General features: G+C 44.5%; 2 protein-coding genes across 52 annotated transcripts in view; both read right to left on the reverse strand.

The window, feature by feature from the left end:
* The window catches only part of BMS1 (BMS1 ribosome biogenesis factor), a 47,542-nt gene extending 42,966 nt beyond the window's left edge, over window positions 1–4,576 (reverse strand). Inside the window, exons 1-4 of one of the 4 annotated variants that reach the window (XM_008250050.5) lie at window positions 4,343–4,576; window positions 3,415–3,625; window positions 1,691–1,881; window positions 683–762 (exon numbers count right to left, since the gene is read on the reverse strand). In XM_008250050.5, coding sequence (XP_008248272.3) covers window positions 683–762; window positions 1,691–1,881; window positions 3,415–3,599 — 456 coding nt within the window. In that variant the 5' untranslated portion in view covers window positions 3,600–3,625; window positions 4,343–4,576. Of the gene's footprint in view, window positions 1–682; window positions 763–1,690; window positions 1,882–3,266; window positions 3,626–4,332 lie in introns of all 4 variants that reach the window. The other 3 variants (XM_008250051.5, XM_070058143.2, XM_070058142.2) reach the window with 3 other exon arrangements.
* Window positions 4,577–6,701: 2,125 nt separating this feature from the next.
* LOC100340451 (zinc finger protein 248) overlaps window positions 6,702–18,657 on the reverse strand; it is a 47,258-nt gene continuing 35,302 nt past the window's right edge. For 17 of the 48 annotated variants that reach the window (XM_089313721.1, XM_089313723.1, XM_089313717.1 and 14 more), the window contains one exon: window positions 13,423–15,143. The gene's annotated coding sequence lies outside the window, so the exon portion shown is untranslated. Of the gene's footprint in view, window positions 7,015–7,727; window positions 9,899–13,422; window positions 15,144–18,657 lie in introns of those variants that run through there. The other 31 variants (XM_089313733.1, XM_070058210.2, XM_070058200.2 and 28 more) reach the window with 6 other exon arrangements.

The following is an 18,657-nucleotide window of genomic DNA, read 5'->3' on the forward strand; positions in this document are numbered from 1 at the left end:
ATGGAACTTAGTTCTCTGACATTAAATGCTACAGTTTACAAAAAATATACACTTTTCACGTTTTAGGAGTCTTCTTAGGCCAAAGGATAAAATCCATAGCTCTCTATCACCAAACAGTTCTCCAGAAAGAACTGAATAAGACAAACAACAAGGCAACTGTCATCCCAGACTTCCTAATCAATATGGCTTAACTTGGGAGAGGGGTGTATGTTGTTTTATTTTATTTTTGCTCAACAGTAGGGGTCCATCCTTTGACAAACTATTTAACTGTTGGGAACCTCAATTCCATATGTGAAATATGATCACGTCTACTCAATTCAATAGTGCACTGGGAGAGAAACTAAACTTGCACAAAGCTGTTATAACAGTACTTAGGAGGGGTCCCAGAAATGTCACCTCCTATTTTATTTGTATGAATGTGTGTATATAAACTACTGAGTTTTTATTGGCTGTTCACTAAAAGTTTTCTCCATCCTGTGATTTGATTTAAGAATGGCTTTCATTGTCATTTTTATAACAATTACAACTATCAATTCACCCATATCTATTGCATCCCCTATGATACTCACCATTCCTTTAACAATCACAAAACTTTCTTCCCTGCCACATGAGATAGACAAATAACCTATCACACACGGCTCCAAGTCCCCATCAGAAACCCAGGCTGCACCCACTGACTTACCAGATCTGCTACTTTAGCCAAATCAATCATCATGTTAATGTCACACCCACATTCAATAATGGTGAGTCTGCGCTTTTTACCTAAATGAAAAGATGAATACTTTACTTTCTAAAAAACCCAGAAAAAACTTTATCCATCAACTTTGTCACTTTAATGTCACATCCAGTAAAACATCATACTCATTTACCCATACGTGCTAGGAATCTGTTTTTATAGAAAACTGAGTAAAACATAGTTCATCTTGGCTTCCTTGCTATAGTCTCTCTTTGATTTAAAAATAATACCAAAAATCTATGTAGGTGAGTGAAAATGCTTGAACAAGTTCAGTGCTCACTGGACAGGCTTTCTGGCAACCATGATCCTGCCAATCAGAAGCAGGCCAACACCTTCATCACCATCAAGTTTTCCCAAGCTCTCACTATAGCTAAAAACATCTTCAAATCTAAGGCAACAAAACGTCCATGAACCAATAAGTATTTCTAAATTAAGGTTAAAAAGAAGGATGCCCCAAAGATAAAGAAAAGCTTCAATCTATGTGACTGCTGTAACAAGAGACTTCAAATCCTACCTCTGCCATTCTCGAAATTTGCTTCATCTACCCCCAAACATCAAGTTCATCATCTCCCCCAAAATACAAGTTCTTACAGCAAAGAGAGAAAAAGCCAACTCATTTCCAGGGATGTGCTTCACCAGGGCGGGCAGGTGCACCTGGCGCACAGGAGGCACAGACTGTTCGCTAAACGACCGTATGCACCATGACAGGCTGGCGTGCCCAGGCCTGAGAGCCTGTCCAAGGAGCACACTTGGCAAAGCCAATCAGGCAAAAAGTAAGGTCAACTTGTGCCCCTCCCTCCTCATCTCTAGGAACCTCTCCTGTTCTGAACCTACCACCAACTCAGTAACATACAAGATAATATGAGGTGATAGGATCACGGGAAGCTTTTCCACTCAGGGAAACAAGGCAGACAACAAAGCCTGCCACGACAGCTCTGCAGCAGTGCCCCTTACCGGACACAATGGTCACAGGGCCTCTGATCTCCGTCAGCTTCTGCCTGGTGAAGTTGCGGATCAGGCACTGTATCAGAGTGCTCTTCCCAACCTTCGGAGGTCCCATCACCACTACCACTATGGGGGGCGGCTCTAGCGGAGTCCGATCAACAACTGGAATGTGATGCTTTTTTGTCTTCAGATCCTGAGTCCTATTTGTTTCGAAAGAGAACAAAAGTAAATTCGCTTTCAGAATAACGAAGAATAAATGGACCACCTTTTAAGTACAGATCTCAAAGAGAGCAGAACAGATACTATATGCATATGACTAACTTGATCATTAATTTGATAATTCCTAATAATTCCTGGTCCCAGTCCAAGTAGCCACTCTTCAGTAAAAACACACAATTCTATATGATGCTATGGAGCTGGAAAGTATACACACATTAAATCTGTTTTCTCAGTTGTCTTTTTTTCTTTTTTCTTTTTTTTTGACAGGCAGAGTGGACAGTGAGAGAGACAGAAAGGTCTTCCTTTGCCGTTGGTTCACCCTCCAATGGCTGCCGCGGCTGGTGCGTTGTGGCCAGCGCACCACGCTGATCCGATGGCAGGAGCCAGGTGCTTCTCCTGGTCTCCCATGGGGTGCAGGGCCCAAGCACTTGGGCCATCCTCCACTGCACTCACTCCCTGGCCACAGCAGAGAGCTGGCCTGGAAGAGGGGCAACCGGGACAGAATCCGGCGCCCCGACTGGGACTAGAACCCGGTGTGCCGGCGCCGCAAAGCCGAGGATTAGCCTAGTGAGCCGCGGCGCCGGCCTCTCAGTTGTCTTTAATAGTGTTAAGTAAAAGCTGAACACTAAGGCAGTAACATAAATGGATAAGAAGAGATACTTTAGAGTTAAATTTGGTTCCCGCAGTCACTGGTTATGTAATTAGGGTAACATGCTTTCTGGGCCTCAAGTTTCGTACCTCCTTACCTGTAAAATAGGACAAAGGGGCCAGCGCTGTGGTGTAGTAGAAGCCTCCACCTGCAGCACTGGCATCCCATATAGGTGCCAGTTCAAGTCCCGGCTGCTCTACTCCTGATCCAGCTCTCTGCTATGACCTGGGAAAGCAGGAGAAGATGGCCCAAGTCCTTGAGCCCCTGCACCAGCGTTGGAAACCCAGAAGAAGCTTCTGGCTTTGCATTGGCACAGCTCCAGTGCTTATGGCCATTTGGGGAGTGAACCAGCAGATGGAGAACCTCTCTCTCTCTCTCTCTCTCTCTCTGTAACTTTGTCTTTCAAATAAATAAAAATAAATCTTAAAAAAAAGGCAAATGGAAATATGTAAAAAAAAAAAAAGGACAATAATAATTCCTATTCTCACAAGGCTGCTGAGAGAATTTAATTCATTCATTAAGTAAACTGGTGGGCATATAGCAAGGACTTGCTAAACAGAGCTATTTTAATATTAAATATTACAATTTTAATATTTCAAATACAATTATATGGAAGATGTCCCCCAAAAATCCATACGCTTATCATCACAGATACTTTTTAAAGTTCAGGAAGAAACAAATTCCATAAATTAAATGCCATAAGTGGGCAAAACACACCTCCCAGTGTGCAGATGCTGGGGCAAGTGAGTTTTTAGTGTGACCAGCTTCTCACATTTTAGTAAACGTCACAGGGCATGCACCTTCCCGTCCTTTGGAGGTTCAGCAAAGGTTGCGTGGCAGCAACACCAGGCCCAGCTGCACACACCTGTGGAAGGACCGCGCCATGCGCACGGCCGACTGCACGGCAAACGCTCTGGGGTTTCTCTTGCGGGCATCTTCTTCATCTCCAAGCTGCAGATCCTGCAGATGCCGCTTCTTCTTCTTCTCTGCTTTCGGTCCGCTGTGCTTCTTTCTGTGTTTCTTCTGGTCCCAGGACTCCATGGTGGCCATCTACCAGTTCTCAAGTAACTCTTAGCCTACACGGAACAGGGTGGGGATGGGGACGTGTGAGGGGAGCGTTTTGCAGTCCGTGCCGCACCCACGGAAAACAGCAACGTCCACTTGTGGGAAAGAGATGGTGTGTTTTACTCTACTCCGAAAGGAACAGCAGAAACCACCTGACACCACCCCATGCATCCATTATTATGCCACAAACGAGACGGACTACCTCCGCTAACACTGCCTGTTATGCTCCTGTAACTTTGTATTTACATCTCAGTCTCGACAGCATTTCCGCAAGGATGGAACCAGTCCACATCAGTGTTTCTTCAACACGACAGCCGCTTAGTTAACATGCTGGTACTGAGAGCTGAGAGTACTCAGGGAAACAGAAAGAGCTCACTTTACATTTTAATTAATTTAACCCTAAATCTAGACAGCCTCATGGGGTTACTGGCTGCCATACTGGAAGGCTGAGGTCAAGACATCAACTGTACGGATGGAGTGGTTTCTTAAAGGAAAACTTGAAAACTTAAGCCAAACCTCCTGCCTATCACTGGTCCGCGCTCCCCGTACCATCTATCCGGGTTGTCTCTCTCTCGTGGGAAAAGCACGCCTAGCAGGCGACACAGCGGGTTCTCAGTCACCCACTGCCATCAACCCGCAGGGGCACCGCCGCTCCCGGGGGCTCTCCCTCCCCGGCCGCGCGCACCGCACGAACCCACCCCGCCACACCCCCAACGACCTCCGAGCACCTCCGGCGGGTACGCGCGAAGTGTTCGCCCGGTCTGGAAGCGAGGCCTGCCCACGAGCACCGGGGCAGCGTCCCGCCGCGCGCGCGACTCGCGATCCTTCCGGAGCCTCCCCGACGCAGGGCTTCGCGGCCGCCACCTGGCCCAGCCCACGGCAGTTGCCCGGCTCACAACTGCTACGCTCTCGCAGGCCCGCATGGGCACCGCCGGAAGCGGAAGTTCGTCCAACGGGCGAGCGCGCCGGCGGAAACAAGACGCAGAAGAAAGGGGCCGGGCGGCGGGGGGACGACTTTCAGAGGAAAGCCGGAAGGGAGGCCTAAGAGTGGCTGAGCGAGCGCGCAGGCGCTGTCCGCGTGGGTTCCCCGGAAATCGCCCCGGTGCTTGTGGTCCTGGGGCTTGTGTGTATTCCTGATCCCCGCCAAAGACCCGGGCAACAAGGCGGCCAGCTGGTTCCTGTGTGCGGGACGAACCGGCATCCCATATGGGCGCCAGTTCTACTCCCGGCTGCTCCTCTTCTGATCCAGCTCTCTGCTGTGGCCTGGGGAAGCAGTGGAAGATGGCCCAAGTGCTTGGACCCCAGCACCCATGTGGGAAACGTGGAAAAATCCCCTGGCTCCTGGCTCAACTCTGGTCATTGAGGCCGCTTGGGGAGTAAACCAGCTGATGGAAGACCTCTCTCTCTGTCTCTCCCTTTCAATGTCTATAACTCTAGCTTTCAAATAAATTTTAAAAATTAAAAATAAAATATTTTTTAAAAAAAAATGACCTTGAAAAAGAGCTAGCATCTGTAACTCCTCCAACACCACTCCCTTCTTGTCGGGGAACGGGACAGCCTGGCCAGCTGTGCCCCTCCCGACATGTACAAGCACAAGAAGTTTAGTGCTGGGCTTTTTCCACCCTGCCCGTTGCTAATTGCAAGATCCTGTTTTGACTTTAAGCATCCTGTTATTGCATGTTTCCCACACTTAGTTGGTAACATGTTTTCCGTGAATGATATATATAAATAGGTGGACGGTGGGCGGGGGTAGTGAATGAACGCTGGTAAAAGACGGAGGAATGAATGAACGCTGGTAAAAGACGGAGAGTGAATGAACGCTGGTAAAAGACGGAGAGTGAATGAACGCTGGTAAAAGGCGGAGTTGTGAATGAACGCCGGAAACAGGCGGGAGTTATGAATGAACGCCGGTAACAGGCGGAGTTGTGAATGAACGCCGGTAACAGGCGGAGTTGTGAATGAACGCCGGAAACAGGCGGGAGTTATGAATGAACGCCGGTAACAGGCGGGAGTTATGAATGAATGCGAGTAGTAAGCAGGAGTTGTGAATGAAGGAGTTGTGAATGAATGAGTTGTGAATGAATGCCGGTAACAGGGCGGGCGTTCGCGACATGTAACGCGAGTCTGCTGAAAAATAAAGTGAAAGCTGAAAAGCCGATAAACGCGTCTGGTGTCTCCGAGGTCTCGCCGGCGTTAACCTATCCGGAAGGTGTACGCCTGCACCTTCTGGCAGATTTCAGCTTACAAGTAGATAGCCCTTCTAACATCTTAGAGATGGCCCAGGTCCTTGGGCCCCTGTACCCACGTGGGAGACTTGGAAGAAGCTCCTGGCTCCTGGCTTCAGATTGGCGTATCTCTGGCCAATGCAGCCATCTGGGAAGTGAACCAGCAGGTAGAAGACCTCTCTCTCTCTTTCTCTCTCTCTCTGCCTCTCTGTAACTCTGCCTTTCAAATAAATAAATAAATCTTTAAAAAACAAAACAAAAAACTTGGTTAAATTATTACTGTTTGAACTCATTAAAGGGACTGCTTGTATCGCTTCTTTTTCAGGAAGTTTGCTGTGTGTAAAAGTGCTATTGACTTTTTGTATATTGATTTTTGTATCCTGCAACTTTATTGAATTCATTTATTATTATCATATTTCCCATCTGCTAGTTCTCTCCTAAAATGCCTGTAATCACCAGTTCTGGGCCAAGCTGGTCAGGAGCTGGAAATTCAATCTGGGTCTCTCACATGGGTGGAAGGGCACCTGTTGCCTCCCAGGGTGTGCATTGTTAGGACATCAGAATCAGGAGTGGATCTGGGACTCAAATCCAGGCACTCTGATATGGGATATGGGTAGTCTAAGCAGCATCTTAACTGCTGTGCCAAATGCCTGTCCTGAGAATGTTTAGATCTAATATGCTCATCAGGGAGATTAGCCTGTAGTCTTTTGATTGCCTCCATATTTGGTCTTTACTATCAGGACAATGCTAGACTCATAGAGTGAGTTGAGGAGGGTTCCTTCTCTTTCAATTTTTTGAACAGTTTGAGAAGAATTGGTATTAGTTCTTTTTTTAAAAAATATTTATTTATTTGAAAGACAGAGTTACATGGAGGGAAGGAGGGAGGGACAGAGGGAGGGAGGTTAGGATGGAGGGATGGAGATCAGTCTTCCATCTGCTAGTTCACTCATCAAATGGCTGCAATGGCCAGAGCTGGGCAGATCCGAAGTGAGGAGACAGGATCTTCCTCCTGGTGTCCCACGTGGGTGCAGGAGCCTAAGGACTTGGGCCACCTTCCACTGCTTTCCCAGATCATAGCAGAGCTGGATTGGAAGTGGAGCAGCTGGGTCTTGAACCAGCACCCATATGGGATGCCAGTACTTCAGGTGGCAGCTTCTTTCTTTTCCCCAAAGAAACTTTTTATTTAATGAGCACAAAGTTCATAAGTACAGCTTTAGAAATACAGTGATTCTTCCCAACATACCTGTCCTCCCACCCCATCTCCTCCTCCCTCTCCTATTACCAGTCCCATTCTCCATCAAGACTCATTTTCAATTAACTTTATACACAGAAGACCAACTCTATACTAAGTAAAGATTTCAACAATATGCACGCACACAGTTTGAGAACAAGTTTTACAGTTAATTATCACAATGCAAATCATTGAGGACAGAAGTCCTGCATGGAAGTAAGTGCACAGTGACTCCTGTTGTTAATTTAATAATTAACACTCTTATGTGTGACACCGGTGATCACCTGAGGCCTTGACATGAGCTGCCAAGGCTATGCAAGCCTTTTGAATCCACAAACTCCATCAGTATTTAGACAAGGCCATAAGCAAAATGGAAGTTCTCTCCTCCCTTCAGAGAAAAGTACATCTTTCTTTGATGGCCACTTTGTTCCACTGGGATCTCTCTCACAGAGATCATTTATATAGGACATTTTTTGCAACAATGTCTTGGCTTTCCATGCCTGAAATTCTCCCATGGGCTTTTCAGCAAGACCAGAATGCCTTAAAGACCGATTCTGAAATCAGAGTGCTATTTAAAGTGATTGTCATTCTATGAGTCTGCCATGTGGACTGCTTCCCATTGAAACATTTCCTCCTTTTTAATTCTATTATTATTCCCAGATATTTATCTTATTTATATGATCCCTTTAACACTTAATCCTATCTATATGATCACTTTAACACTTAATATGGTCACTTTAACACTTAAAGCTTAAGCTTTAACACTTAAGCTGGGTGGCATTTTTACCACCCAGCTTAATGGGATTTGGGTCCCATGACAAGTTTTTCAACAGTGCCCTTAGAAGTCCATAGGAATGTATGCAGAACTATACAGCTTTACACTTACAAACTTCTTCCCCCATCTCTTATTCTCATTCTTATTTTTTACTGAGATCTATTTTCAATTGACTTTATACACATGATTAATCCTATTTTAAGTAAAGAATTCAACAAATAGTATGAAGAAGACAAAAAGCAAACTGTTCCTTGACAGTCAATAATACAAGGGCTGTTCAAGTCATTGCATCTCAAAGATTCAATTTCACCTCTATAGATTTTCTTTTAGTTACTCTATTAGTTATCACAGATCATGAGAACACATGGTATTTGTCCCTTTGGTACTGGCTTATTTCACTCAATATGATGTTCTCCAGATTCATCCATTTTGTTGCAAATGACTGGATTTCATTTTTAAAAATAACTGTGTAGTATTCTATAGAGTACATATCCCATAATCTCTTTATCTAGTCTTCAGCTGATGGGCATTTAGGTTGATTCCATGTCTTAGCTATTGTGAATTGAGCTGCAATGAACATGGGGGTGCAGATAACTCTTTTATTTGCTGATTTCATTTTCCTTGGATAGATTCCCAGGAGTGGGATGGCTGGGTCATATTCAGATTTCTGAGGTATCTCCAAACTGTCTTTCATAGTGGTTTTATCAGTTTACATTCCCACCAACAGTGGATTAGTGCACCTTTGTCCCCATATCCTCCTCAGCATTTGTTGCTTGCTGATTTCCATATGAAAGCCATTCTAACTGGGGTGATATGAAGCCTCATTATGGTTTTGATTTGCGTTTCCTTGATGGCCAGTGATCCTGAGCATTTTTTCATGTGTCTGTTGGCCATTTGGATTTCCTATTTTGAAAAATGTCTAAGTCCTTTGCCCATTTCTTAACTGTCTTGTTTGTCTTGTTGTTGTGGAGTTTCTTGAGCTCTTTGTATATTCTCATTATTAATCTTTTATCAGTTGCATAGCTTGCAAATAATTTCTCCCATTCAGTTGGTTGCCTCCTTACTTTCCTGTTTCTTTTGTAGTACAAAGGCTTCTCAATTTGATGTAATCCCATTTGTTAATTTTAGCTTTGATTGCCTGTGCCTCTAGGGTCTTTTCCAAGAACTCTTTGCCTGTGCCAATATCTTGCAGGGTTTCCCCAATGTTCTCTAATAATTTGATGGTATCAGGTTGTAGATTTAGGTCTTTAGTCCATTTTGATTGAATGGATTTTGTGTAAGGTAGAGGTCCTGCTTCATACTTCTGCATGTGGAAATCCAGTTTTCCCAGCACCATTTGTTGAAGAGACTGTCCTTGCTCCGGGGATTGGTTTTAGATCCTTGATAAAACATAAGTTGGTTGTATATGCTTGGATCGATTCTTGGCATTTCTATTCTGTTCCATTGGTCTATCCATCTGTTTTTATACCAGTACCAGGCTGTTTTGATTATAACTGTCTTGTAGTATGTCTTGAATATTATGATGCCTCTGGCTTTGTTTTTGTTGTACAAGATTGCTTTAGCTATTTGAGGTCTCCTGTGTTTCCATATAAATTTCAGCATCATTTTTTTGTTTTGTTTTCTTTTTTCGGTCTCCATTTTTTGTGTATTTTTAAAAGTAATCTCTGTTCTTTACAATGTGTTATCACACACTCCATATATATGCATGCACCTGTGTGGGCATGCACACACACAGAGGATGTGAGATGGATAAACAAGGACAGCCTCCAAACATGAGGGTTTTTTTTTTCTTACAAAGTTCAAAGTAGATTAACATTTATGTGCTTTTTAGTCATTACACAATGTACAGCATAATCCATTTAACAATTCAGGCTCCCCAAATGGTTACACAATGAAAATTTTCTATAAAAGTCCAGACATCAAAGCTTTTAGAAGCAGAGTACTGTTTGCTGCTAAAATCAACCTCCAGCATACACCTGTGTTTATGTACAGTCCTTGAGAATGCTACAGTGGCAGTGCATAAATTCATTCTGTAAAAAGTTCTGAAAGAGAACTGTCAAAAGACTCTTTAATGTACTGTGATTTCAGATAAAAATCCTAAGAAACAGTACCACTTACTATGACAATAACAGTTAAAACTGCATATATATATATATATAATATATATGTCAGAGATCAGAAGAGGTTATAAAGAAATGGAAATAGTTGTGCTTAGGGTATTTTTTAAAAAGTTGTTTTAAAAATAAATAAAAACGTAAAAAATGGCATAAACGTAAAAAAAAAAGTAAAAGATGTCTCACTGACTGCTATAAAATGGACATAGGTACCAAAGATTTCCTACTTGGCTTAGAGTTTAAGGATGAACAATGATCTCCACATAAACCACCAGCTAGTTGATAATCTAAATCTGGGCATGTCACTTACATCAGGCAGGCAAGGGGCTGGGAGAAAAAGACAAAAGTGATTTTCCCCCTATCGCCATAAAGCATTAACCAAAGGAAAAGCCAGGGTGGGACAAATAAGTAAACAAATGTCTGCCTTGCTCTAAAACTCTGACAAATAGAAAGGTCACTCCACAGCAATTAGGTTTAAAAACAACAAAAAACAAGCCATACAGCTTGGTATTCATTCTGTAGTTCACAAGATGATTGAATATGCCCTGCCTTCTGTGAGACTCCAGGATAAGCATGCTCCCCTGGTACCTTATGCTTTTTACTTTTAGCCCCCACACAGTAACTGTAAAACTTGTATTTTAGAAACACCATGGTTGAGCCGGCGCCGTGGCTCAATAGGCTAATCCTCCACCTTGCGGCGCCGGCACACCGGGTTCTAGTCCCGGTCGGGGCGCCGGATTCTGTCCCGGTTGCCCCTCTTCCAGGCCAGCTCTCTGCTATGGCCAGGGAGTGCAGTGGAGGATGGCCCAGGTGCTTGGGCCCTGCACCCCATGGGAGACCAGGAAAAGCACCTGGCTCCTGGCTCCTGCCAGGATTAGCGCGGTGCGCCGGCTGCAGCGGCGGCCATTGGAGGGTGAACCAACGGCAAAAGGAAGACCTTTCTCTCTCTGTCTCTCTCTCTCACTGTCCACTCTGCCTGTCAAAAAAAAAAAAAAAAAAAAAAAAAAGAAACACCATGGCAACTGTTCACAATGATAACAGGGCATGGCATAATTTACATAGTAATGTCGATCTTTGAAGCCAGGAAATACATGTAGATTCTATTGTTAGGCTGGTCAATTTGCTCTTCTAGGCTTTTAACTTTGAAGGACAGGTGATCCTTTACAATCAAAGTGAATCAGAAAAATAGGGAAAATGACAAAAGTTTTAAAGTCTTTTCACAATAAATATAAACAGAATTTCTTCCAATAATTTCCTAGATATCATTCAGAAGCATCATTGCAGTTTGTAACATAGTGTGTTGAAGTCCTTCAAATACAGTTATAGTTATAGAGCAATTTAAAAAATATATATATATAACATGTTTGCTATTGTTTGAAACAGTTCAATAATTTATAACATGTTAATAGAATGAAATAGAGATAAAAGGCAGTCCACATTCATATTTTTTTTCTGCTGTGGCACCTTTTGTCTTTGAACTAAATGCGGATACTGGAATTTCTGCTTTCAGGAAATACCTAGAGGCATGTGGTGGATGTGGCCAAGGAGCTCTGTTCAGTGCTCCAGGGTGAAGGGTGTGCCTGTGGTTTGGCATGGTAAATTTTTTTTATGGGGGGGGGGGTGGTTTGTTCTTGTCTGTTGGCATACTCAGCTGAGTTCCTCTCAAAGGAGACCATGCCTGGAAGCTAGTCCCATTGGGTATATTATTCTTCCACTCTTCCACAAGGACCACACAAAGGATCTGTGCAGTCCTCAGTGTAAGCTCAAATTCCCCAGCAATGTCCCTCACCAGGGAACCAGGGAGCCCTGATGGTGTGGAGCCTCCCCCAGTGACTGCCCAAAGTCCCAGCCATACCCTGAGTCCTCCCACATAGCCTGAGTGTTTTCACAGTTTCAAGCACCAAGCCTGTCTGTTCTCCCCACCAGTCTCAGGAGTTCCCTCTTTGCTTTTTGCTGAGCATGTACATGAGCTGGCACAGCTGTTACATATGTCCAAAATGGCACCTCCTATCAGCTTGTAACAGGACACAGTTGCAGGGTGATTGTGGAAGAGAGAAAACATGCCCCCTTTTTGTTTTTTTCTCCTCATTTGGCAGGTACACTATCCCCCAGGGGGCTCCAAGCCAGATTTCCTCTACGATCTTCCTGCAGCTGCTTTTTTGCCAGTGGTTTGGGCTGCTGCAGTCTGGTCTCACCTCACTTTCCAATGCTGGTGTGGAGGCTCTTGGCTACTGGGGTCCTGAGTTGTGGGTGTCCTCGCCCTCCATGTAGGCCCACTGTGTCCCTCTAATTTGCATACTTTCCTCTGCTGTTTTCTCCCTAACTTTTCCTTGAGACTGCACTCTTTCCACTTTTTTAATTTTTTTTTTTGACAGGCAGAGTGGACAGTGAGAGAGACAGAGAGAAAGGTCTTCCTTTTGCCGTTGGTTAACCCTCCAATGGCCGCCGCTGCCGGCGCACCGTGCTGATCCGATGGCAGGAGCCAGGTACTTATCCTGGTCTCCCATGGGGTGCAGGGCCCAAGCACTTGGGCCATCCTCCACTGCACTCCCTGGCCACAGCAGAGAGCTGGCCTGGAAGAGGGGCAACCAGGACAGAACCCGGTGTGCCGGTGCCGCAAGGCAGAGGATTAGCCTAGTGAGCCGCGGCGCGGGCCGGGGGTTTTATTTTTTAATCTATTCAGCTAGTCTGTACCTTTTAATTGAGGATTTAGTCCGCTTTTAAGATCATTATTTATATATTTACATGACTTAGTCCTGTCATTAAAATTTGGAATCTCTCTCATTCTTTACTTCTTTTTCTGTTCATCTTTGTGTTTGTGATATACTGTATTGATAAGATCTGATTGTTTTCTATTTTGAGTATCTGCTCATCTAGTGGGTTTTACACTTTCACAAGTTTTCATTATGGTGATTTTCTTTCTTTTTCTTTTTCTGTGGGACTCCCTTGAGTACTACCCTGGTGGTGAGGAATTTCCTGTTTTTGCTTGTCTTGGAAAGTATTTATCCTCCATTTTTGAAGGATATGTTTGGTACAGTATTCTTGGCAGTAGTTTGTTTTTCCTTTCAGAATATTAGATGCATCATTTCAATCTCTCCTGACCTGTAGTTTCCACTAAACACACACAAGCACACCTGCTGTTAGTATCATGGGTGTTCTCTTACATGTGACTTGGTGCTTTTATCTTGCAGATTAATATTTTTGTTTTGTACTTTTGAGTTTCACTGTAATGTGTTGTGATGAGAATCCTTTCTGGTCATGTCTGTTTGTATTCCTATGGGCCTTTTGTCACAGTACTGGTGAAGTTTTAGCCCTTACTTCATTGAGTAGGCTCACTATGCCTTTACTAATCTCTTCTCTTTCAGGAATTCTCCCAATTCACATAATTCTTTGTTTAATGATGTTCCATAGGTGTCAGAGGCTATATTCCATACTTTTGCTTTTTAAAAATTTGACTGGAATATTTCTTTTTTTAAAGATTTTATTTATTTGAACGACAGTTACAGAGAGAGGTAGAGACAGAGAGAGAGGTCCTCTATCCGCTGGTTCACTCCCCAAATGGCCACAACTGCCGGAGCTGCACCAATCCAAAGCCAGGAGCCAGGAGCTTCCTCTGGGTATCCCACATGAGTGCAGGGGCCCAAGGACTTGGGCCATCTTCTACTTCTATCCCAGGCCATAGCAGAGAGCTGGATCAGAAGAGGAGCAGCCGGGACTAGAACTGGCACACACATAGTAAGCTGGTGCTTCAGGCCAGAGCTTTAACCTGCTGTATTCACGCGCAGATATTGTTTGCCTGTTGTTGTAGATTTAAATGATACTTCTTGTTTGATTTATTGAACTTTCATTTCCAAGATTTGAGTTTTTTCAAGATTTCTCTTTGCTAAATTCCTCATTCATCATGCATAGTTTCCCTAATTTCACAAGCTGTCTGTATTTTCTTGAATCTGTTTATCCTTACACTCACTCATTTGATTTTGTTATCAGGCATCAATCTCCTTTACGTTGGAGTTTGTTACAAAAGTGTGATTGTGTTCCTTAGCAGATGCTAAATTGCATTACTTTCTCATACTTCTTATTGTCTCTGTTTGTGTTTGTGTTTCTGGGGGTCACCTGTTTCTATCACATTTAAAGGATGGCTTTCATGTTAAAAGGATTTTTCCTGAAGATATAACTTTGGGTGTGTTTGGTAGGCTACTTTGCTTTTAGTTCCAGTTTAATGCCATGATATAATCTCCCATTACCTTCCTCTGCTGTAATTCATGGCAGCAGTGACAAAGATCTGGAGTTCTCAGTCCCAATTGGGCTGTGTTGGTCCAGGGGATGCCACAGCCACAGAAGCCTGGGAACACTGGGGTGCTAGATCATGGAAGTATCCAAGGCAACAGGGATGGGTCCTTAGTCTCTGGTGGTTCACAGGAGTAGTACTGAGATGAAGGGATTGCTGCTGCCTGGCAGTTTAGGAAAGACGGCAGTCCTGGCACCAGAATATGGGGTGAACGTTGGCTTGGGTCCCAGAAGTGGTCTATGTCAAGGGTGGGGCCAGAGTTGTAAAAGTACCAGCCAACAGTGCTGGGTCTCTAGGTCCTGGTAGCAGGTGTATGAGGCAGAGGGAGATGGGGAGGGGAGGAGGAGCAGAGGAGGAGGGGAAAGGGGAGGGACGGAGGGAGGGTGAGAGAGAATCCAGAGTCCCTGTAGTGGTCAGCAGGACAGGGATTACTCATGGGAGTACCGCTGGCAGTCCTTTTTGGGTCCCACATGTTATAGGTTACCCAGAGTGGGGTCAAAGCCCCAAGAACTTGGCTAGTTGTTCCAGAGCATGCAGGACACAATGGAAGTGAGAGCTTTCCTGGACAGCAGAAGGAGAATCAGCGGGGAAGTTATGACACCAAGTCTGAGCTGGAAGTGTTTCTACTTCTAGGGTCCTGAGGACAGGATCCACCTGTTGCTCTGCCTCTCCTCCCCTTGAAGTGCAGAGAACTGTGTGGGCTAGGATGCTGCGCTCATTGTTGCTCTGGAGGGCTTAGTTGGGTTTGTGCAGTCTTTTTTACTAGCATGGTGGAATGTCTGTGGGTCCCAGGGAAGGTGTTATAAAGGGTCTTCTGTTTCCTAGGACAGTATGGGTTCTGGCAGTGTCTCAGTTCCCAAGATGGTGGCACACTGATGCAGTCTATGCTCTGGGGGCTAGAGGGTGAGAAACTTGGACTTATCTCTGAAGTAGAGCTTTTGTGCATATACCAGGTAGCTCCCCTTATTGGGCTCACAGTCTATGATGACTGTGGGTTCCTCCAATAGCTAGGATTTTCAGATAAGGCATCCATGGCAATGGGCTCTGTTGAAGCTTTCCTGTTTATCTTTTCCCTTGCAATTGGGTTTATCCTTGGTCATGGAGCTGGGTCATGTTGCAGTTGCCTTGCTCTTTTCTATGTGTCATTCCCACAGGTTTTACATATCTCCCTCAGAGACTCACCGTAAAGTGCATTAGTGATTCTCTGTGGAGGAAAGGGCAAACTGTGCACATCTCCATTCAGCCATTTTGGAAATTCCCACTTGGTATTTTCTTTTGCAAATGTGATTTGCAAATATTTTCTTCCATTCTGTGGGTTGCCTTTTACTCTGTTGACACTATGCTGTGATGTACAGAAGTTTAGAAAAATCTTAAAGCTTAATTTATTTGAAAGGCAGACACACAGAAAGAGACACAGAAATAGGGACACAAGATCTTCCATATACTGGCTCATTCCCCAAATGTCCACAACAATCAGGATGGGGAGAGGGAAAAGCCCGGAGTGCAGAATTCAATCCAGGTCTCCAACACAGGTGGCAGGGACCAAAGTGCTTGAGCCATCACCTGCTGCCTCCCAGCAGGCTGAAATCAGCAGCAGAGCCAGGAACCAAACCCAGGCACTCATAGGTGAGCATCCTTGGTGGCGTGTTAAACTGCAGCACCAAACACTCCTTTTGAATGTTTTATGAAGCCTAATTTATCACTTTTTAAAGTGTTGTTCATTCTTGTTGTGTCATATCTATGGAACCATTGCCAAATCAAGTATCACAAAGCTCTCCTCCTGTTTTTAGTTTTACGGTCTTAGCTCTTACATTTAGGCATTTGATCCATTTTGAGATAATTTGAGAATAAATTAGGGAAGGCGAGGGTCCAACATCATTTTTTGCATATCAACTTCCAATTTTCCCAACACTTCTTCAAAACTGTCCCTTGTCTTTGAATGACATTGTTTAAAATAATTTATCATACAAACAAGGGTTTATTTCTTGGTTCTATTCTATTCCATTATTCTATGTCTTTGTGGAGACACACAGCACTATTGTTTATTATTATAGCTTTGTAATAAGTTTTCAAAGTTTGAGACCTCCAACGCTGTTCTACTTTTAACATTGTTTTGGCTAGTTGGAGGTCCCTTGAGATTTCATGTGAATTTTAGAATATATTTTTTGACTGCTGAACAAATGCCCTTCAACTTTAGTCTGTGGATTCCTCTGAGTAGTAGTTATCACTTAATAATGGTAAGTCCTCCAACTGATGTACATGGGATAGCTGACATCCTAACCACTATGCCAAACACCCATCAACTCAATGGATTTTAAAAGATAGGATGTCACTTCAGTTGCAAGCATCCTGTATCCGGTGAGCCTGGGTTTGAGTCTTGGCTCTGTTTATGATTCCAGATCACTGCTAACGAACACCCTGATGGCAACAGATGATGGCCGTTTTTAGCTTGACTCAGCTCCAGTTGCTGCGATCATTTGGGGAATGAACCAGTGAATGGAAGATCTCTCTCCCTTTCAAATAATTTTAAAAGTAAGTTTAAAAAAAAATCCATTGAAGCTGAATTTGCAGCCTAACATACAATATGAGTTGGAGAATGATTCATGTGCACTTGAGGACATGGACTTTATTGTCTGGGGAAACAGTATTCTGTATGTCTGTTGAGTTGGTTAATTGTGTTTTTCAAGCCCCGTACTTTACTACCTGGTTATTATTGATAACGGGGTATTGAAATTTCATCTACTATAGAACTATTTCTCCCTTAAATTTTGTCCATTTTTGCTTCCTATATTTTGACACTCTATTAGATGCATTTTTTTTTTAACAGGCAGAGTGGACAGTGAGAGAGAAACAGAGAGAAAGGTCTTCCTTTTGCCGTTGGTTCACCCCCCAATGGCCACTGCCGGCGCGCTGTGGCCGGCGCACCGCACTGATCCAATGGCAGGAGCCAGGTGCTTCTCCTGGTCTCCCATGGGGTGCAGGGGCCAAGCACTTGGGCCATCCTCCACTGCACTCCCTGGCCACAGCAGAGAGCTGGCCTGGAAGAGGGGCAACTGGGACAGAATCCGGCGCCCCGACTGGGGCTAGAATCTGGTGTGCCAGCGCCGCAAGGTGGAGGATTAGCCTAGTGAGCCGCGGCGCCGGCCTAGATGCATTTTTATTGTACCTTTTTATTGAACATTTTAATAACATGCAAAAATCTTTGTTTCTTGTACCCTCTTTGATTTGACATCTATTTTGCCTGATATTAAGACAGGCATCCTGCTCTTTTCTATTTGTATGGACTTGCTTTTCATTCTCTCCTTTGCAGCATATTGAATTTTTTTTTTCTTTTTTGACAGGCAGAGTGGACAGTGAGAGAGACAGAGAGAGAAAGGTCTTCCTTTACCATTGGTTCACCCTCCAATGGCCACTGCAGCCAGCGCACTGCGCTGATCCAAAGCCAGGAGCCAGGTGCTTTTCTTGGTCTCCTATGCGGGTGCAGGGCCCAAGCACTTGGGACATCCTCCACTGCACTCCTGGACCACATCAGAGAGCTGGACTGGAAGAGGGGCAACCGGGACAGAATCAGGTGCCCCGATCAGGACTAGAACCCGGTGTGCCGGCGCCGCAGGCAGAGGATTAGCCTATTGAGTTGCGGCGCCAGCCACATATTTGTATTTTCATATCTAATCTGGGTCTCGTACACTTATAGTTGGATCATTTTTGTGTTTTTATAAAACCTGTCACCAATTTGTCTTCTGACTGAAAATTTAATCAATTTACATTTTTAAAATTTATATTTGACATATAGAGTTAGACAGTGAGAGACAGAGAGAAAGGTCTTCCTTCCGTTGGTTCACCCCCAAATGGCCACTATGGCCAGAGCTACACCGATTCGAAGCCAGAAGCCAGGTGCTTCTTCCTGGTCTCCCATGCGGGTGCAGGGGCCCAAGGACCTGGGCCATCCTCCACTGCCTTCCCGGGCCACAGCAGAGAGCTGGACTGGAACAGGAGCAACCGGGACTAGAACCCGGTGCCCATATGGGATGCGGCACTGCAGGTGGAGGATTAACCAAGCGAGCCATGGCGCAGGCCCCTAATCAATTTACATTTAAAGTAATTACTGGTGATGAGGGATTTCTCTCAGTTTTTTTCTGCTTTCCACATGCCTTCTAGCTTTTGTGTCCCACTATTTTTTCTTTTTCTTTTTTTTTGACAGGCAGAGTGGATAGTGAGAGAGAGAGAGACAGAGAGAAAGGTCTTCCTTTGCCGTTGGTTCACCCTCCAAAGGCCGCCACGATCTGCACCACACTGATCTGAAGGCAGGAGCCAGGTGCTTCTCCTGGTCTCCCATGGGGTGCAGGGCCCAAGCACTTGGGCCATCCTCCACTGCACTCCCTGGCCACAGCAGAGAGCTGGCCTGGAAGA

Source organism: Oryctolagus cuniculus, chromosome 15 (assembly GCF_051225735.1).
Source record: "Oryctolagus cuniculus isolate XC-2025 breed Fujian yellow rabbit chromosome 15, ASM5122573v1, whole genome shotgun sequence".
Taxonomy (NCBI): Eukaryota; Metazoa; Chordata; class Mammalia; order Lagomorpha; family Leporidae; genus Oryctolagus; species Oryctolagus cuniculus.